This window comes from Chanos chanos, chromosome 10 (genome assembly GCF_902362185.1).
Source record: "Chanos chanos chromosome 10, fChaCha1.1, whole genome shotgun sequence".
In the NCBI taxonomy this organism is placed as follows: Eukaryota; Metazoa; Chordata; class Actinopteri; order Gonorynchiformes; family Chanidae; genus Chanos; species Chanos chanos.
This window is the reverse complement of record NC_044504.1, coordinates 8,277,722-8,299,671: the sequence shown is the minus strand read 5'-3', so window position 1 is coordinate 8,299,671 and position 21,950 is coordinate 8,277,722. Positions and strand designations below refer to the sequence as shown.

At 43.4% G+C, this 21,950-nt stretch overlaps 2 protein-coding genes across 2 annotated transcripts; one reads left to right on the top strand and one right to left on the bottom strand.

The window, feature by feature from the left end:
- The first annotated feature begins 879 nt into the window (after positions 1-879).
- Positions 880-5,829, top strand: slc23a3 (solute carrier family 23 member 3). The gene is made up of 12 exons (XM_030786658.1): positions 880-993; positions 1,264-1,403; positions 1,778-1,848; positions 1,939-2,012; positions 2,305-2,486; positions 3,036-3,135; positions 3,305-3,488; positions 4,056-4,306; positions 4,610-4,715; positions 4,844-5,011; positions 5,405-5,500; positions 5,591-5,829. The coding sequence occupies exons 1-12, from the start codon at positions 880-882 to the stop codon at positions 5,827-5,829; spliced, it is 1,725 nt and encodes a 574-aa protein (XP_030642518.1).
- Positions 5,830-7,664: 1,835 nt separating this feature from the next.
- Positions 7,665-14,149, bottom strand: ihha (Indian hedgehog signaling molecule a). Its single transcript, XM_030786131.1, has 3 exons — positions 13,850-14,149; positions 11,353-11,614; positions 7,665-8,423 (listed from the first exon to the last, which is right to left on the bottom strand). Exons 1-3 carry the CDS (start codon positions 14,147-14,149, stop codon positions 7,744-7,746), a joined length of 1,242 nt encoding a protein of 413 aa, XP_030641991.1. The 3' UTR covers positions 7,665-7,743.
- Between the last annotated feature and the right edge of the window lie 7,801 nt (positions 14,150-21,950).

Genomic DNA, 21,950 nt, shown 5'->3' with positions numbered 1-21,950 from the left:
TTGGCCGCCGTTGTTGTACTGGTGCTTTTGTGGTTGTGACCGCCTCATTATCACAATGTCAGTGAAGATGCATTGATACACTGTGGACATATCTATATCAGTGAAAGTGTGTGAATGTGACAAAGGCATGCTTTAGATCCATATACTGTGTGTTTGTGTAGATTCAACTTTCATTCTGTGTTGATGTGAGTTGAGAAGAGTTTCCCCCACTTTAATCCTCTATAAGCCATGAGTGTATCTGTTGTAATGCCTTGTACACAGCTGTCCAAGCCAATGGAAATAAACATAGACTTAATCTCGATGTTGATGAGTCCCTTTATTCACTATTAATGCTGTTTCTCCTCTATCTTAAAAGTCTCTGTTTCAGTCAAAAAAAAATTGATCCAAAATAAGATGTTGGTAAGGGCACACTTTGTTATCTTTAAGTATACACCTTTTCAAACACCTGAAAATCTGTCTCACACCAAAGGAAATCTGGGATTTGGAGGTCAACTGTCAGACCTACACTGTGACGATATAGAAGTTAAAAATATTAAGGCTTCGCTTTAATATATCTGTAGACATGAAATGACAACCTGCAAAGCTTACAGTAAGGTCTCAGGTCGGCTTCTGAACTCCCTGAGGTTACGCAATGTTTCATTGTTATTGTGAGTGATCGTTAAGATAATGATTAAAAGAGAAACACAGCTAATGACAAACTCCAAAGCGTTTCGTAACCTGGGGGTCAAAGGCTGATAGGTGGTGTGGAGACGTGTGTGCAGCTCAATGAATGGCTGCAGCCGTGTCAGCACACGCCGCTCCATCTAACAACCGGGTAGAAGAGGACGGTGAGAAACGAAGAAGAAGGAGACAGAGGGAAAGATGGGTGGATGTAAAAGGATGTTTGCGTGTGGTCAGTCTAATCCCGAGGACCCCGGGGAGGCCGTGACGTCTCCCGGTTTCAGGGTCAACAGGAGTCCTCCCTGCTTGATGGTTTTGGCTCTGGCTTTCCAGGTAAACTCAACACGTTTCACACTGTGTCAGTTGATGTGGTGATTTAAAGGCTTTGGAACGAGGCATTCTCTCCTCCGCGTGACTTTATGGAGGACTTAAAAATTCCTGAAAGCCGGCGTGGCAGGAATCCAATTTAGACTTAGGAAAGTCACCTTCAGTTCATTATGTAAAATAAGAATAAAACTGCTCTTCAAACCTCTCCACCATCCTCCTTCTCTCTCTGCTTGTCTGTGTGTGTGTGTGTGTGTGTGTGTGTGTTTGTATGGGCAGCACGTGCTGGTGCAGTCTTCGATGCAGGTCTTGGTGGTAGGTGGTGTGTTACAGGAGAGAGAGGAGATGGAGAAAGTATTGACGCCTGTTTTCTTTTACTCTGGGTTATCCACACTCCTGCAGAGCTGCCTGGGCACACGGTGAGATCCTGCGTTAGACTTCACAATGTCTCTTTAACTGTCTTTCCTGGAAACATCACGTGATATAACTTGGTTTATGGCTTTGTGATTGTGAACTGTATCACTCCAAACAATCTGACAGGGCACGTTGGAGTTTCATGCACTCTTTGACATGAATTATATTTATTCATTTACAATTTTTTATACACAACTATGCTCTTCCTCTCTTTCACAAACATTCACTGTGTTTTCTCTCCCTTCCTTCCTCTTTCCAATACATTCAAAATGTGCGCGCGCACACACACACACACACACACACACACACACACTGATCCACTCTAATGAATCAGACTAGGCTTATACTGTATTTAAGTTACACCACCTTGTCTTCACAGTTTACCCTTGATTCAGGCCCCTTCTGTGGAGTTTATGATCCCTGCAATGGCTCTACTCTTTGTCCGAACAGGTGAGTTTTCCCAGCTCTAAAGCACAATACCATTTTTTCCACTGGTACCACACTGTGGGTTCTTACAATTCTGCTTGTAATGTCCTGCAGAGAATAACGTGACCTGCAGGGGGCACTGTGAGGAAACCCGGGAATCTGTGATCCGCGGCTACCCATTGAGAGAGGTACTCAGCAGTGCTGTCCGTGGTGCTGAACCCAGACCACCCCTCTCACTGAGCACACAGTGCTCCCCATGATTTTTATTTTGAAGCATAGCTCTGACTGTTAATCTCAAACAGTAAATAGTGGTTTATGGAACCCAGGTTAATCAGTGTAAGTGTGTCACACAGGTAAAAACAAAATGTAACTAAAAGTCTTCCTCTCTCTGTCTGTCTGTCTTTCTGTCTGTCTGTCTCTCTCTCTCTCTCACGCACACACACACACACACACATACTCTTTGTCTCTTTGTGTGCGTAGCTACAGGGCATGGTGGTAGTTGCAGGCCTGGTGCAGTTGGCTGTGGGCCTGACAGGCATAGGTGGTGCTGTGCAGAGAGGTTTTGGGCCTATGGTGATTGCTCCTGTGCTCTGTATGCTGGGGTTCTCCGTCTACAGAGAAGCAGCCATCCTCTGCTCCTACCACTGGGGCTTTGCTATGCTGTGAGTGTGACAGAATACAGTGTTTTTTTTCTCTATTCACCCTGTCTACACCCCCCCCCCCTTCTTCTCCTGCTTTCTCTTTCAACTCTAAGGTCTGATCTGAACCTTTTCACCTGTTTCTGTTTCATTTTCTTTCACACTCCCTCCCCCTCAACTACCTCTCTGTCTCTCTTTTTTTTGTTTCTCATTAAAGTGATCATGTCTGTCTTTTTGCACTATGCACTGTCATGTGGTAGCACACAGGCATAAGTTGCATGTACTGTAGGCCTTCTTGGTTGTACTGTAACTATATTGAAAACAGGAGACAATTACTCAGTAACTACAGTCATACGGCTTAGTTGTTTATGACATTACACTGCATACTATGGGCAATCTAATGGAAAGTGTAACACAAACGCGTGCACACACACACTCACACACAAACATGTGCACGGACACACACACACACACACACACACACACATACACACACACACACACACACACACACACACACACAAACACACACACATATACACACACACACTGTTTTTGTGTTCTTCTTGACAGGACTGTGGTTCTCTTGGTATTCTTCTCTCAGCATCTGCGTTCCTGTGTTATCCCAGCGTGCCTGAGGCTCCCAGTGTACCCAGTCTGCAGGATGCTCTCTGTGAGTAAAGAAAGTCCAGGACAGGACATACCACTGCCTGCTGACTGTTACCAGCACATCATTAAGGGTGCTGTTGGCTCCAGAATGTTTTTGGCTAATTGCTCTCTCTCTCTCTCTCTCTCTCTCTCTCTCTCTCTCTCTCTCTTCGTGTGTATGTGTTTGTTTGTAGGTTTTGCTGTCTGTGTCGCTTGTGTGGGGTTTGTGCGCTAGCCTGGAGCACTGGGGTCACATTTATTTTTACCCACTCTATGAGCTGCATCCTGGGATGAAAGTTTCTAACACCACCCCTACACTTGTCTTGAACGACACAAATGTTATCGCTCCATCTGCATGGTTCAGCTTCCCTCTCTCAGGTACTGACTGACTGACCCTGCATACACGTTTATGAAACCGTAGTAAGAACATGGGAATGTCTTTAAATTGTCGACAAGGGATTAGTTTTGATATTAAACACATTTAGGTTCTGTCAAATTGGATTTTGTTTCTTTGTTGGGCCTTGGTTTTGTGTTTTACAGTACATCTTGGCAGGAAAGGCCAAGTGCTGACGGTTTGTTGTTTAAATCAACTGAAATGTTGGTCATTCTTGAGTAATTCTGAAATGAGCTATGCTATTTGTACTGTATGTTTATATATGTTTATGTTTATACTGTATATGTTTATGTCATGTCTATTTACTGTATGGTTATTTGTGTTCATGCTTATGTATGTTTATTTTGTGTCTATGTGCTGTATGCTTATATATGTTCATGTTTATGTATGTTTACGTTATGTCTATATACTGTATGTTTATGTATTTTTATGTTTATGTCTATGTATATTTATGCCATGTCTATATACTGTAGGTTTATGTTTGTTTATGTTATTTCTATGTACTGTATATTTATGCATGTTTATGTTATGTCTGTGTGCTGTATGCTTAGGTTCAGGGCTCCCCCTGCTGTCTGGTCCAGCTATTGCAGCCGGCGTGGCTGCTGCTCTCTCTGTCTCAATCAGCTCCCAGTGTGTATATATGCTGACTGCTCGACTTCTGGACTCACCACCACCCCCTGCTGCTGCCACTAACCGGGGGCTTTGTGCTGAGGGCCTGGGCAGTGTCCTAGCTGGCCTGATGGGGGCACCAGTGGGAGTCTGTAGCAGTGTAGCTAATGCCTGCTCTTTAGGACTCAGTCAGGTACTGTGCTTGCTGTGCTGTTTCTAAACTGTGCTTAGTCTCCCAGACTTTTGATGGGGCCTTCTTTTCTGCTGGCCTTTCTGTCTGAATCCTTCATCAAAATTTATATTAGGGAACAAAAACCCACTTGAGTGAGTTTATCTGTAAAGAACCAATATATAAGCTAGACACAGTGGCCCCTGCTCTAGAGTGTATACAGGTCCTCTCCTTCTCTCTCACTGTTTTTAATCCACCCTTCTTAGCTCAGTTCATCTCATCCCTTTACACAGATTGTTCTGACTCTCTCAATCCTGTGTCTCGCAGTGTGGCTCTCGAAGCACCGTGCAGGTGGCTGGTGCTCTGTTATTGATTGTGGGTGTGTCCCCAAAACTGGCTCATCTCCTGACCTGCATCCCTCTGGCTATTCACGGTACCCCTGTGTCACACTACCACGTCTTCTACTGAATGTCTAAATGAAACCGTTTTCTTTTTTTAAGATACCTGTCAGATATTACAGAGTTTTGATTCAGCGTACCTGCGCAATGTGTGTGCCCTCAGGTGCTGTGCTCAGTGTGACTTATACCGTTGCCGTGGGAACGGGCATCACTTATTTCCAGTACACACACATGGATTCAGGACGGAACATTTTTAACATTGGCTTCACTGTGTTTATGGCTCTAGTGCTGCCTCGCTGGTGCAGGTTGCAGGCTGGTTTAATCTCCACTGGTAGGATATTATCAGTGTGTCAATCATTCTAACACCCAGTCAGACATAATTCAGTTAAATTAAGTCTTTATTGATAATACATACTGTTTACTTGTGTGTGTGTGTGTGTGTGTGTATGTGTGTGTGTGTGTGTGTTTGTGGGTGCGCATGCGCATGCATATACTCATTCACGTGTGTGTGTGTGTGTGTGTGTGTGTGTGTGTGCGTGTGTGCGTACCTGTGTGTATGTGTGTGTGTGTGTGTGTGTGTGTGTGTGTGTGAGTGCGCGCATGCGCATGCATATTCTCATTCACGTGTGCATGCATGTGTGTGTGCGTGTGTGTGTATGTGTGTGCGTGTGTGTGTGTGCGTGTGTGTGTGTGTGTGTGTGTGTTGTTTATGCTTCATGTGTAGGTGTACCCAGCATTGATGTCATTCTCCAGTCTTTCATGACTTTGCCCATTTTCTTGGTGGGCCTGCTGGCGTTTGTTCTCGATCACACAGTCTCAGGTAAAACAGAGTCACAGCCTTTCACATAACAATGTCAGATGAAGAACACCTTTACCACACTGATCCCAACCAATGTACTCTCCCTCCCAGGGTCTCTCATGGAGAGGGGTCTGGACAGAAACGAAAACACAAAGGAGGTATGGTCACTGGCTAACAGGCAGCAGGGGCAGAGTCATACGCTGGAGGCGGTTTATGAACCCCCGTACCTCGTTAAGAAGTTCCTTAACTTGCCTGGGCTCCGAGTCATCCCTTTCTGCGCTTGTAGGAAACCAGAGGGACAGGAAGTGGTAGCTACACCACAGGAAATATCCAGTTTACTGTCTGTGTAGAATGACGTCCTTTGGTGAGGATATCATCACTTTAGTATGTAGCACTTTTTGTTTTTTTGTTTAAGTGCAGTTCCACTGAAACCTTAAAAGTCCAAGCAATAATCCAGAAGTTAATCCTACCCTTAAGATGCCCTGTGCCTCATTCCTACCTCTAATCTATCTACCTAAGAAAAACTGTCGGTCGAAGAGAGTTCCAAAGTTTTAACTCGACAAACAGAGTATGGATACTTGGTACTGAACTGAATAATGAGTCACAATGGTTTTGACTGTGAATAGCTTACATTACTATTTTATTTCCTATTTATTAATAGCCAACTATGGAATGCCTGTTAGTATGATCTATACTGTATCTGTTGCAAACAGCTGCAAATATTGAAATGGATATTTCACTGCTGAGAATTTATTGCTGTCATTACCAATGAAAAACAGTCTGTTTATAACAGGGATATAAAAAGAAAATCAGCGTGTGTGTGTGTGTGTGATTGTGTGTGGTGTGTGTGTGTGTGTGTGGGGGGGGAGGGGTTTTGTCCACAACATAAGATAAAGGCAGACATGGTTTTCTATCATGTTTAATTTTGAAAAATAGATCTTTAAATAGTTTTACAAATATTATATAATTTTTAACATCTTTTTTTTTTTGTAAAAAGTAAATAATGCCACAAAATAGGTAAATAAGTCAAAGTGTATATGAAGTAGAACAGCATAAGGCACACATATAGCATACATATGTCTTAACATATGATCTACATGAGTACACTTTAATGATGGATCAATAAACGTAAAAAAAATGTGCTTACTATGCATCAATGTGTTTTTGTTACTTCATACAAACCCTTCATATGCTTTACTGTGTCATGCACCAGTCGGGTATTCCACTACGCATGGACACAGTGTACAATATAGCCAATAAATACTTAAAGACAACGTTATGAAAAAACATTTCCATCTATCTAACGGCAAATTTGACGGCACGAACGCGTCGCCGCGTCGGACGACGCTAACTCTGAACGGGCGAACAACCTGAACGGCGGAAGGTCCACTGTCTCCTGGCCTTCCGCGGAAAAAAAAAAGAGATTTCTTTGATTGCCTAAATGATAAAGAGTTAAGCAAAAATTCTTTTAAGGGACTATGGTTAGATTTTAGAAACCTAACCTTATTTTCCCTGTTAGCTCTGGTATATGTTTTATGTCATGTTCTCTCTTTCTTCTCTCTGTCTCTCTTCCTCTCTCTCTCTCTCTCTCTCTCTTTCCTCTCCTCCTCTCTTCCTCTCTCTTTGCACACACTCATCCTTTGTTTTGTCTGTCGTCTCTTACCTGAGTGTGAATGAATGTGTAAAATAGACAGTACTTTACTCATTATTATCCTATAAGCTCAATGAGAACAAGTTTTTGTGCACATGTGTGTAAGAGCTTGTGTGTGGACATGACATGTGCGTGTTCCTGTACAAGTTCCAGTGTAGGCAACAGAGGACTGCTTCAGTCCTGTGAAGTCAAAAATCCTTTTAAAATAGTTTTTTTTTTTTTTGTAAAGGTTTTTCTTTTCTAAAAAGGTTTTGGTATTTATCAAGGGTACTTAATCCTTGGTTGGAAGCAGGTTCTCAGAATAACTGTGCTGTTTTCAGATGTCTGATGTGGGAATTTCAGGTCTGAGAGTCTGAAGTTTTGGTTTGTTTTTTTTTTCATCTCAGGAATTCTCCACTAGTCTCTTTGTCTCAAAGTCTTGTTTCTCCATACCATTTTCTGCTTCTCTCTCTTTCTCTTTCTCTCTCTCTCTCTCTTTTCCCATGTGTGCTCTCCTCTCTGTTTGATCCATCACTTCATTTCTTTCCTCTTGCCATTTCCTTCTCTTCTTTTGACTCATGTGCAATCACTTTTTTTGCTTTTGACCAAAATTTGGTCTCTCCGTTTCTAACTCTCATCTGTCATTACCCATCATGCCCCAGGGATGAAAGTGTGTCGGGTCCAGTATAAGTGTTCCGATCCAGTACAGCAGCGAAGAGTACCAGTGTAGTCCGTCCGCGCGGTCCGAGTCGGGCCCAGTCCAGCGGTACAAAAGTCGGAGCGGGGCAAAGGCCCAGTGGGCCAGGGAGTGCTGATCCACTACCGCGTAGCAGGACGTGAGAACGTCGTTGACCACAACGGTGCCGTGAAGGGTCAGCGGGGCAAAAACTCCCCTGTCCTCCTGGATCTGGACCCAGGAGACACGAGACAGGCGCCCCTCTCGGCCCGGTTCCTTCCCTGATACCACACACTGGCCCGGTTGCACCTCGCTGGCGAATACTGTCCTCACCCTGCCACCCTCCACTCCCCCTGAGCAGTTCCCCTCCGTCACAAACACAAGGTGGGCGGCTGTGAGGGTAAGGACCGACCCCTCTTCTGTTCCTATGGAGTAAAACTGTTTCAGGGTGACGGGGTCTCGGTCCAGAAAGGCGATGACCTCACTGTAGATGAGCTCGCCGCTTCCGTCGCTCTCCGAAGAGGCCAGAACTTTGTTGCCCAGCTGGATGTCTCGCAGGGCCTTCCTGCTCCCATCCTCCAGAGTGACCAGAGCTCCACCAGGAAAGCAACCGCCTGTCTTTGCTGCAACAGAGTGCTCTGAGAGAGAGGGAGAGAAAGAGAGAGAGAGAGAGTTTAGTCCTCTGACCAGTGGGTGGACACTGACATTAATAGAATGGTTGAGGCAGTGGGCAAGTCAAGTTCTTCTCCGTTAAAGAATAGTTAAACGCATATGGGTCACATAGTTTTGATAGATGCTTTTGATCAGTTAACGTCTCAGTCCATTAAAACTCCATTAGCTCACACACACACACACACACACACGTACACATACACACATTCACACTCTCACACACGCATACACACATAAATACACATGCACACACACAAGCTCACACACACACACACACACACACACACACACAAACAAACAAGTAAAATCCCGTGCTTAGTAAACACATAAAACACCCCGTCAGCCTAAAAAAAAAAACACAGTGGCCAAATGGGTAGGTCTGTGCAAGCAAACATTTCAAATGCCATTCTTCAAGCTAATTAGTTTTCTCTTTTCACTCGACTTTGGTCAACATGTAAAAATGCAATAAAAGCTAATAAATAACCACATGATTAAATCTTTCTCCTCCCCATCCTCTTGTCAACAGAAGTGAGTGAGGTCACACCAAGAGACTGGAATATGAGTCTCAAGTCTCCAGGGGTGAGGTTAGCACAAATATTTGGGAATGGTAAGTACCAAGGCCAGGTGATAAGACAGCCTCTGATAAGAGATCTGACAGAGAGAACAACGGAATTACCATCTGGAAAACAAAGAGCTAAGTTAATCATCACAGAGTACTTTAGAAACCTGCTCTACTTCTCAAAGACTCTGTTCTGCCTCTCTCTCTCTCTCTCTCTCCCCTTCACTGTTCTGCTCTCTTTGTACCTTGGACACACCTACAGTCTCTTACCATCAGGTACACATAGTAAGGCACATGGTTTCATTCTCTCTAGTACTATGTCAACACAATGTAGTCAAGTCAATTCTAGAAGATGTTTAATGTTTTGATCTGTTTCTACCATAGCACTTTACCGCACTGTGCTTTTGTTGCACATGCGCATGCCCATATTTTCATACTGTGTGGAATATGGCTCTTCCATCATATTTCTGTGCTTCTGTACTAAAAGGTTCATTAATTATATGGCTAAAATATAGCTGTGGCAAGTGAATAAGACAGAAAACAAAAAGATAAGGGGGTGAGTACCTGAGCAAGACAGAGAAGTAAATACACATCTAGTCAAAGCCTCTCTCTACGCCAGACAGAGCATTACATGCAACCAGGTTAAAAAATGTCTTGGAGAAACATTTACTTCAATAAAAGAGAAAAAAAAAACTTCAATCAAAACAAACTATGTGAAACATCTCATTTGAAGTTAATAAGTAGTTAGTGTCGGATATTCATAACGATTCCGGTAGTTTCTCTGACTTCTGGAAACGTGATGGAAAAAAGCACTCTCTTGCAATGAACCCACTGCAGTTTATTCTGCTGTGAACACACCCAAAGAGGACTTTGACAGAGCAGCCTCAGACAACGGGTCTTGACTGTGTTTGTATTCTCTATCAGGCTGATAACAAAAGTGCTTCACAAACGTCCACACAGAAGTCCCATTCCTAAGCGGTGGCGCAATTCCTGCCATGCAAGAGGAGTGAGTGACCCAGATCAGCAGGACTGAGGAAGTCAAGCACTGCGCTAAAAAAAATCATTAAAGCGGCGCTAACATGTCGTATGTGGTGGTGCATGAGTGTTTATGCGCGAGCGCGTGCGCGTGTATTTGTGTGTGAGAGTGTGTGTGTGTGTGTGTGTGCGTGTGTGTGTCTGTGTGTGTGTGTGTGTGAACATGAACTGAAAGAAATTAGAAGTCTGTTATGTAATGTAAAAATCTGTTTTTTATCCTAAATCCAAAAATCTGCAGCTGAAAGCAGTGACCCACATTGACATTTTAAAGCAACAACAATACTTCTGCATTTCTGCAAACGTTCAACAAATACCGAAAATGTAAGGTTTCTTATATCCATGATAATACACTAAAATTTCCTCTCCAGTCAAACAAATGTATCAAGTAAATTCAAACTGACTAGAAGCAACAAGTCCCTACTGATAATTCAGGTCTGATTCAAGTGAGACGACAGAAAATCCCAGACCAGACTCAATCTACTTTCCCCTCCTCAGTGTCTTGCCTTTAATTTGATCCCTGTAGACAGCAGACGAGACAGGTGTCTGCAGAGTAATGATGTGGTCTGTTACCTCCTCATTATTCAGTAGCCAGGGTCTAGCACTTAGATCACCTCTGCTAATGAACGCTGACCACACACACACACACACACACACACACACACACACATACACACACAGACACACAAACAAATACAAACAAACATGCACACACAAACAAACACACACCCACACATACAAACACAAACAAACACACTCACACACACGCTTAAACACACTTAGACATGAAGGGCTGGGCAATGATGTAACACCTGGATTAAAATTACCCTTGCAGTCTGTCTACACCGGTCTGTTCAGATGTGTAAATCAGAAGGCTTACCAATGCTCAACTGTGCTCATACGGCACAAAAATGTACAGTTTAAGCGTGCGCTGGTATCATTTCGATTGCATTTACATGAAGACTATGGACGAAGTTTTGGGGACAAAGTTGAACTGAAAATGCAAAACCAATACAAGATCTGAGAACTGTTACAGCGCAAAAACAGAGAGACAGTGGCAACCACCATACAAGGATCAGATGTCTGAGTCAGCTTTGAAGGGAACACTAACTGGACGTTTTGGATCTAACCAAAATAAACAGACTTTTTTTTTTTCCTCCATGTTACTGTAACAGCTAACTCAGAGCGGACTGCTTCAAAGGGTACGCCAAAACGTTCAGAGGGCCGTCTGGACCGCGCGTCTGCCACCTTGTTTAGACTACCAGCACTCCAACGACACCCTTCCTCCTGCTGCCGAGACCTACCTGACTTCACACTGCAGTGGACGTGGGCCTTGGACTCATAGTAGACCCAGTCAAATCCGGCCTCCACAGCCAGGCGGGCCAGCATGCCGTACTTGTTACGGTCGCGGTCGGACGTGGTGATGTCGACCGCTCTCCCCTCATAGTGCAGAGAGTCCTCTGAGTGGTGCCCGTCTTCGTCCCAACCCTCCGTCACGCGCAGCTTCACCCCCGACCACATGTTCATCACCGAGATGGCCAGAGAGTTCAGCTTGTCCTTGCAGCGCTGCCATGGAAACACGGAGCATGGCACAGGACCAGGGTCAAAGAGTCAGGATGCAGACACATGGTGACATGTAAGAAAGAATGAATATGATGCTCTACACAACAACTCACAGCACAAAGAGAGAGAGAGCTTAAAGCATTCAAACGCAACGACAACCACCCTATGGGCGTAATTCACCTGCTACCATCATGAAACAACATAATGTTTCATCAGTGGAATGTGACCTGAGATATTAAGATTCTGAACACTCATCACAGATATTCTTTGCACTGGAACTGTGTCCTTCTCCACACAGAACAGTCAAAAGATTAATTTAAAGCAGGGATACTGATGTTATAGGAGGAGGTGTATGTAACATTTATGAGATATACTGGAGACTAAAGTGAAAGGAAAAGAAAGAATTGAAGAACTTATATAATAGGACCAAAACAGAACTATAAAAGAAGACAATAGACAGCATGTGCAAACAGTATAGGATCATTAAGGGCTAATCTTCATTGTCAAGGATGATCGGAGTTCATGACAGGTGTTTCAAAAATACATCAAGGAATTTTTTATTCTTTTTTCCTTACAGAAATTCTCTTTAAAAAATTAAAAGCTCTTTTCTCTGAGTCTGTAGAAGATGCAATATAATCTACTGAGCACAATAAACCTAAAATCTAGTAATATTTCCTCATCGATATATGTCAACTGCTGCATCTGTAAATACAGATGTACAAAGTTTTATGTCATATTAAGGAAGTTGTGTTTTTAATTATATTTTATGACTTCTGAAATGTTGAAATTATGTATGTTCTGTCAATATGAAGTGAAATAAGTTTTTTTTTTTCAACATTCTACATTCTTTTTAAAAATGTGATTTTGTCCTTCCTCTCAGAAGTTTTAGATGAACTGCAAACTACGCATTCTGGCAAAAAGGTCCAACGTGTTGCTTTGGTCGGTTTAAAACTACACACTGTTCTATTTTTCATTTTGCCACAGGTATTCCATGTGGATGAGTCACAGAATTTGTCTGAGTTTTAAAGAGTGATTCACCTTCACTCACAGGGTAATTAACTTAAACCTCCATCTAAACCTCACTTTGACCAATTTTAGATTTCCCACAAGGAGACAAGAAAGTATAGCCTTTCTCAAAACACGCTAAACTTTTCAAACCTTTCTTCCCAAAAGACAGTCTTTAAAAATAAAAAAAGGAAAAAAAAAAATGAAAAACAGCATGTCCCCGTCATAAAACCCTTGTAAACTGTTTATGAACACTGTATAAAGATTTGAAAGCATCATAACTGATATGAGAGGATGACTAATTAATTTTGAGTTCATTACTTAATTAAACAATGGTCAAATTTAAAATTTCACATATGTTGATTTCCATGTTATGTTTCTATAAAGTGGACAGGCCTCGTAATAATTCACATTAGGACAAACCTAACACACTTCTAACTTCTCCAAATACACCATCGTTCGCCTTAAGCCAAAACCCATCGGTTAAATGAAAGAGGAATGGGTAAAGACAAAAGTTATAGTAAATTGGAATGTTTATGGAATGGCTAATGGATGCCACGTGCATTTTATAACCGTAACGGTTTGCAAGTCATAAGTAATTTTTTTTTTTTTTTTAGCAAATAATGATTTCTCTACCCCGAACAGTTCAACAGTTAAGAGAAATGTGAGTTTAAAATACGAGGGTAAAATGTTGAACCTTGTCAAAAGCAAAAAACACCAGGCTATAAATCATTTCATCTTGTTTTCCATTTGTGAAAATCAGAATGACACAAACAATTTCACCCCATTCGTGCATCACTAAAGCACACCTGGTTACCTTATTGCGTAACCAGTTGAGGTAGTCCAGTTTATGCAAAACATTTTCAAGTGATTCGATATATGTTCTACCGAAACTTGGGAGTCTGTGTGGTGTGTTTGACATAACCTGTTCTAGTTTTGCATTTTTCTTAAACAATTACAGTTTGTGTTAAAAAAAACACGTAACATGACCAAGTATTCTTCATAAAACAAGCATGGTCAGCAATCAGTTCTTCAGCTACTGAGCTAAGAGCATGTGGTCGATAACGACGCTGCGTAAAGGTTTAAACAGTGAGCAAAGGGCGAATAATGGCATGAATGCTGACGAGTAACAGACCTAATGCGTCTGTAATCGAATCACAACCGCTGAATGTTTCCTAATGGGCAGATAATTGAATTCTCTTGCGCTGGTTTATTCAATCTAGTGCGTTTTACCTGTGTCATGAGTCGATCAGCACCTGTGTTCTCCTCATCCTTGAAGATTATGTCGGGGTTGTAGTTCGGTGTCAGTTCTTTAAATCGATCAGAATTCCTGGTTATTTTGCCCTCTGGTCTCCCGCTGGCTCCCAAAGTTTTCTCGGCTACATTTGGGCTAAACTGCTTGTAAGCGAGTGGTGTCAGTTTCTTTGGCGGCCGCCTTTTGCCATATCCCCTCCCCGGTCCACAGCCCTCGTTAACAGGTGCGAAAATCAGGACGCAGCCTACCAGAAACCCCAAAGCCACGGAGAGCTGCATAACACCGCAAACTGCGGGCACTCCAATACGGAGTGGTAAAGGGGCACAAGTCGCCGATCAGTTTTAGGCTACCCCCTCCCCCTGTAGCTCCTTAATCCCCCCACGGGGTATTGGATGGGGGGTGGAGGACAAAACCTTTAATATTTTACCCCCTTTATCCGAGTCATCCTTGATACGTAAATGCGAGCTCTGTCAACGCGAGGTCTTACATCTAAAGCAAGGTAAACCGCCACAATCCAGTGGTACCAAGTGTACAGTGCCCATGCACCGCGAAACTTCAGTCTGTGTGGAAAGACGCAGCAATGAGCGCGAAAGGGCAAGTCCATTTATTTATCTAACAGCTCTACAGAACGACAGTGTGGAAAGCGGGCGCCGAATGACAGCCGGCTGTCACAGAGTATCCTCGTGGCAGTTTGTGCTTCCGCGGTTGTTCTTTGAATGAGACCCTTTGGCGCAAGTTCTCCACTTGAATGGGAAATTGAAGAGATCCGAAAGGAGACCGCACCCTGCCAGTCCTGCCCTGCCTGCCTGCCACTCCTCCCTGCGGGTCACACTGGGTGCGTCGTGCACCCACCGGTTCTCCCCCTGTCGCCGCCGCAGTGCGCCTGTGACGGAACGGACACTCATCTCTGAAGCGAGCAGTAGGGACTCAGGGAGCTTTCATTCATAGACTTTCACGTAGAGGACTAGTCTGGACTCGCCTCGAACTTACGCGAACACCCCCCCCCCCCCCCCCCCCTCCTTCACCAAACACAGGCGCGCGCGCGCACACACACACTCCTGTAGATTGTTCTGAAACAAAACAACGCATGAAAATCCTTACTTGACTAAACACTCATGTATTATATCATCAACTGAAAGCTAATTTTTTTCCTCTATATTTTTGATTCATGTATAAACTATTGCTTTATGTATTATATGTATGTTTATGTATTTTTTTCAATGACAGGTTTATTACCAGTGCTTGAATTACACACACTTTAAAGGAAATGTGCAGTTTGGCCGTGCCAGTCTGATAATTGTGCTAAGGAAGCTGAGGGAGAATGATTCGGGAGGACCTTCACATTTTGAGTTTTACATTGACGCAAAGCACGAGTCTTATCCAGGTCTGACCAAAGTACGGGTCCTTGCACTATGCACTCTACTTACCTTTTAGACCATGGGGGACATATGCATGTAGGACACATGAAAATGCATCGTGCTATGGACTGAAACGCTCAAGTGGAGCTCTCGCAGACCAGGCTGGAATTCTCCTGAGTCTGTGCGACTATCCTGGATGGAACAGGTATAGAAAATGATAGAGTAAAATTAGAAATGGGATCCACGGAGACTGCCGCTGCTGCTGCTATATTTTGCATTCGTGTGAGGGAATGTCGTGTATAGACAGATGGTAGAGTGTGTTTCTCTGTGGTTCACAGAGCGGCTTCTGAGGCCCTGAAGAATACGCATATCTGTCACACACACACACACACACACACACATTCACCGTTCATTTGCCCCTACCCTCTGCCTCCCCCTAATTTGTCTTTTTTTTTTTTTTATATGGCCAAACTTTTCCAAATTAGCTCTGCAAATATTTGCCGGAAGAAAAATCTTTGTGGTTTCTTGTCCATTTCAAAAGCAAATTTTAAAGACATATAGAGGGTTCGTGTTGATTTACTTTTTTATTATTTGTTTATGTAAATAATAAAGTATTTTAGTTCTGGTCGGCTTTACGTTCCCACATTTAGAACAGAGCGGTAAAGAAAGAGAAATTCACCAAGAAAGCTGAAGGCCTCTGTCTTCCTGGCCACTCTTCCACATGCTGTTTTGCTCATTCACTTGCTCTCTCGTTCACTCCCTGATTCAACCCCCAATGAAATTTTCCTTGCAGCTGGTTCCATCTCTCTTTAACATGTTACACATAGCACAAACTATCATTCACTGCTTTTCCTGTTAATGCTGTTCACTTACTTGTGAAGGGATAAAAGTAGTCCCCAAGTTCATTTCACAGATATTTGTCATTTCCTACAACTCTTCTGATGTATCACTCTGTTCTTCCTCTCTCTCTCTCTCTCTCTCTCTCTCTCTCTGCTGATGACCACAAAACAGCAATACATATGGAAATCTAATGTAGCTTATTAATTGGCTGTTTACACCTGCCTTATCTCCTCTGATTGGTTCAATGAGATTAAAACCTCTTACTGCATACTCAGTGGGGGTTCACAGGTTAGCAAAAGTCTGTTGTGCATGTGGACGGGATGTAAAGGTGGTCTTGATTTCCATTGCCTGAACATCTTTAAATGTCACAGAGACACAGATGTGTAGCTCTATGCAAGGAGGTCTACTGAGCCTGTTTGTTAACAATATCTCAGAAGTGGTCACATCTTGTCAACTAGCAAAAATAGAAGCATATTCTTTAGAGCAGGTCAGTAGGTTCCTCTCCTCTCCTCTCCTCTCCTCTCCTCTCCTCTGCTCCTCTCCTCTTCTCCTCTCCTCTTCTCCTCTCCTCTCCTCTGCTCCTCTCCTCTCTTCTCCTCTCCTCTCCCAAGTTATGGCATGTGTTCAGACGGCAGCCCAGGCCCATTGATCTAGCAGAGTTATTAATTTGCCTTGTGAAATAAGAGGACACCAGACCTTAACAGAAGGAGATGGGTGCCTTTCAAATAATGCCAGCCAGAGTCTCTTTCATCTGCTGACAGTGGGGTGAGCGCGTCGGCCTGGCCGGATCTTCACATGGGCACCAGGGCTACCCACGGACTAACCAACAAAGAGTGTGCTGGGGGGAGTGGAGGGAGGGCCACAGAGAGAGAGGGAAAGAGAGAGAGAGAGAGAGAGAGAGAATGAGGGAGAGAGAAACAGAGAGCAAGAGAACATGGTAGATTTGGTGTTTCTCTGCTATTAGGTGGTAAACAACTCTGTTTTTAGTTGTTTTCATACTGGGAAACAGCGTTCTTGTGGGATGTGGTGGGACTGGTGATGGAGCTGCTCTTTACATTGCTCAAGGTAATAGTAGCATGCGTCTTACCACTTCCTGCTGTCCATTACAACCTGTGGGAAGAGAGGCTATGCCCCTAGACTGAGTGATAAGACCAGCAAGACTTTGTCACTAGGTCCCACTGTTTTACTGAACCCTATCAACTAGGCTTGTCTCATGTGTGTTTATCAGTCTGTTTGTGTGTGTGTGTGTGTGTTTGTTATTACTTTTAACATGAACTAAAGGCACAGTGCATGTGTTTTCCCAAGACATTTGTACTTGGCTAGTCTTAAGTGTGTTTGTACGGGTGTTTATGTGCGACTTTACGTGTGTGTGTGTGTGTGTGTGTGTGTGTGTGTGTGTGTATGTGTGTGTATCTTGCTGCTTTGAACACATACTGAAGGCAGGTTGGAAACGCAGTTCATCCTAAATTCACTCTATGCTCTGTGCTCCTATGCAGGTCAATGCTAAATCTTCTGATCCAATGGAGTTCTCACATTTCCTTTGGAACAGAGACAAGAGGTTCTCATCCAAGCTCCGTTCACATGCGCTGAGCGATGAAGTGTCAATAACTGACCACTTTCCTGGTCCTCCAGCGAGCAGCCTGGCAAAGAACGATCTAGGCAAGTCCTGTTGGAGAGAGCAGAGGCAAAAATAATATCAAAAGTGTATAAAAGCAGAGGCTAAAAGCGTCCCGAGCTAGCCGCCTGCTAAAAAAACAAAGCGCTGCCCAGGGGACAGACGTAGGGTCGGACTGCGTGGAGCGCACTTGCCGCAGCCGCGTCTTTCCACGCGCGTCCTCCTGCCAAACGGCTGTAATTGAGGCCTAAAGGCTGGAGCTCTGAATAACTCCATTGCATAAATGGCAGCCTTCATGACCTGCCCCCTCTCTTTCTTTTTTCCCTCTCTCTCTCTCTCTCTCTCTCTCTCTCTCCTTTACCTCTCCTCTTACTCATCCCCCACTCCCCCCACCTCACCTCCTCCTCCTCCTCCTCCTCCTCCTCCTCACCTCAGAAACCTCACACACCTCCTTGACCTTTTCTGCCTGTTATATATAGACTCAGGATTAACAGATGAATAGCATTACATGAGCACCGTGTGTTTGTTTTCGTTAAAATTTATGATGACATCACGAGAAATACGATTATGTCAAAAAGAGTTATAGAGAAATGGCCTTTTCTGTTGTCTGAGAGATACATTCAACACTGAACGTACAGGTAAAGTCCTGTTTTCTCCCAGAGTGCATTTTTAGCCGAGCCATTGGTGGACCATATGAGCAAGTACTGAAGCCTTCCCACGTACTTCCAAATTACACCCTTTTATTTAAGGTCAAGACAGTGACCGGATTACCTCAGAAGATGAGGACAATGATGAGGAAGCTCGTTTTTGTGTGTGAGAAAGCCAGGGATGGAAGATGTTCTGGGAAATGATGGTGTTTAAGGTAAAGGACAGAGCACAGAGTGTACAGCGCCTGGGCTGTTTATTGCTTCTACTGTGTAGCACTCAGCCTTCAGAATCATGGACTTTTCTTCTTCTTCTCTCTCTCTCTCTCTCTCTCTCTGTCTCTCTCTCTCTCTTTTTTTTTCTTGCACGCATGCCACAGCTGCGGTTGCCGTGGTGATGTTTCACTGCTCAGAATGGACTCACCAGCTCCAAAACGTTCTTATTATATTTATATTTTACTACACCACCGCTGGCCCTGCCAGCTGGGTGCTGGAAAACAGCCCAAGTCCTTTAAATAGGCTGTGACAAAGTGATTAAACTACTAAAAACCGAGATAAACGTCAACACGGACGTTCCCAGTGTTGACATAAAGACACAAAACAAACAACAAACAGTTTTAGAGGAGATTTTTCTTTTCTGCAGAGAGGAGAGAGGGGTGGAGAGGGAACGAGCAAAGGACTGAGAGAAGAATGAACGTTTTGTATTGACAAGTTTGACAGTTGCTACTAAGACTTTGAGGACACAGTGAGAAATCTGTCACAGCTTTAAACGGGTTGTTTGCAAAGTTATGCCAGGAAAGGAACAAGACACCTGTTGCTCTTCTAATTTACAGCAAAACCCTGAAGATGTGGGAAGCATTTCGAGGTATTAGCAGTGGAGAACACCGCAGCAGCGGAGGTAGCAGATCATGAAGTGGAGAGGAGAACTCATTTTAAGTTCTTCTTGAACTGAATGAAAAGGATCCCCTTTCAACATGTGTCTGTCAAGCCTGAAAACTAGCAATAGAGAAGTAACAGATGAGGTGGAGAAGGGTTATTTTGTTTGTAAATCCAGTAAAAACGGATGTGAATCGTCCAGACCGATAAAGAAAGAGCAAAAAAGAGAGAGAGAGAGAGAGAGAGAGAGAGAGATGTTTAGATTGAGTGATAATGAAGGAAATAAAGGGTCAAAGAGGAAGCTCTGGGATGTAGAAGACTTCCAGAGAGAGGTAAAGAGGAAGATGAAGAAAGAGGGAGGGAGAGAGAGAGAGAGAGAGAGCGAGAGAGAGAGAATGGGGTCGTGCGTGTCGCTGTTCTCTGGCCTGTCTGGTGCTGCTCTGCGGGAATCCGCAGTCCCTCAGGCTGTGGTGAAGAGCTGTGGTGCTGCTGTGGTACTGCTGCAGGCTTCAAAGGCAGCTGGCCTTCCCACAGCCCTAATTACAGGCCCTGCACCCAGAACTGGGGACCAGCAAGTGGAAAGTGTGCGCTAGTGCACCCCACGCTTCAGTGGCACCGAACTGACATGAGCTAGAGATGGAGGGAGGAGGCTCTCATCGGTCCGCTTTCTCTCTTTCTCTTTCTCTCTCTCTCTCTCTCTCTCTCTCTCTCTCTCTGTCTGTCTCTCTCTCTCTCTCTGTGTCTCCATCTCCGTCGCTCTCTGCCTACCTCCAGTCAGTCTGGCGCTGGTTTGGTCACGTACCATAAGACAGTTATTAACAGAATAGACAGTTGCGGTGACAGCTAAAGATGGATGGACTGCAGTCCACAGCATGTCTGCTGAATGCCCTCACTGCTTTGATGACAGTGTCATTAGAGAAAGAGACTGCTGCAAATTGGTTGATAATTGAGTCTTTATGACAAAGAAATTTACTGAAGTGTGCTTGAGTGTAGCTTTTTGTATTAATGGTTTAAATAAAGAATGCCTTGTTTGCGGTAAGCAAAATTCTCGATTTGGTTCCGTTAAGCATTAATTACAAAGGACAGACAAAGTAATGGAAACACAATATGACATGTGAATATTCATTATCTAATAAGGAGTTGCGCTCCCTTTGAGGCATTAATCTTTGGAGTATGGTTTTGAGCTGTTGCTGGTGGAATCTTGAATGTCCTCTCAAAAGGAAACCCTGAACCTCTTTGGAAGATAAAGGTCAACTCCACAATCTATGTTCCAGAACTTTCCATGAAAGTTCAACACCGTTTAGATCTAATGATTGGGGTGACCATGGAAAGTGTTTGGCTTCATCTTGTTGTTCATGGAATGACTCTTGAGCAGTGTGTAGGGGGGGTGTTCTCGTCTTCAAATATGGGAACATCCTTAGGAAACAGTATTTGCACGGTAGGGTGCACCTGAAATGCTTAAAATGGTTTTGTATCCCTTGGCAGTAATTCTACTACACAGGGCAATAATCAGACCCAGTGACTCCCATGAGATGGCTACCCACACCATTATGGATTCACCGTCATTTTTAACAGTAGGGAACAGGCAGTCTGGGTTAAACGCTTCCTTTGGCTTTCTCCAAACATAAACCCGTCCAGACGTAGGAAAAAGAGGAAAAGGAGTCTCATCAAACTATATTACTTTCCTCCACTGCCCAGAAGTCCAGAATCTGTGCTTGGTACAACAAGCCATGTCCTGTTGTGCAATGGCCTTAGTTATGAGCGCTTTCCAAAGTGAGGGCCTACCCTAAAAATCAGAACTAGTGCTTCCCTATTAACAAGCCTTAATATCAAGAAATTAAAAAGTTAAATACAAAATACTTGTGTTTGATTAAAGGATTGCTCTTTAGGACTTGGAGATATTCAATATTTTCTAAGTATTAAACGTTTCCACCAGGTACAACAATGCTCAAACTTGTTACATGTAGTCTACATGATAGAGTGGTAGTGTGGATCAGTGTAAAATGTTGTGTTTAGGCAGTAGCTCTCTGAACTGATAAAAACTGTTGCTGCACCTAGTAGACTCTGATTCAAGCTGTAACAAGTCTAAGAATTTGAACGTCTGAAATGCAAATTGTAATACCTAAAGAGTACACGTGCTAATTAGCTAATTCTTAATATGAAAATAATATGGTCATAATGTATTTACGCCGTACAAAGAAAGTGCTGATAAATCAGAACCGGGGAGCTCAGGACAGGGTGTTTTTGATTGAGACTGGCTCACAGAGGTGAAGATGGACCTGTGCTGTACATCATTTTGTGTTGTTTTTTTTTTTTTTAGCATTCTGCCATCACTTGTTTGTGTCATGTGTCTTTTAACAGCTATCTCGTTAAGTGTCTGTCCACCACTGTTAATGGGTCGAAACCACTGTTTGTCTTTCCATGAGTTTTTCCTTGTTTATTGTATGACACTGTTTACCCTGACACATTGATTTACTTTCCTGATTCTGTGGCTGAAGAAGCATTGGTAATTTAAGCACTATCTGACCTTTCTAAAATATCTGCTAAAGGTCTTATGGTTCTTTGGATTCTCACATAACACAATGTTGTTTGTTTTTCTTTCTGATGGTAGAATCATGAAAGTGAATTGGCAACACCTGTGCTGAATCTGTTTCAATTGCAACCCAAGTGCTTCAAAATATTCTGGTAGGGCTTTCTGCTCTTTTATCTAGCGTACATATTCTATGTATTCTACATCTGATGTACT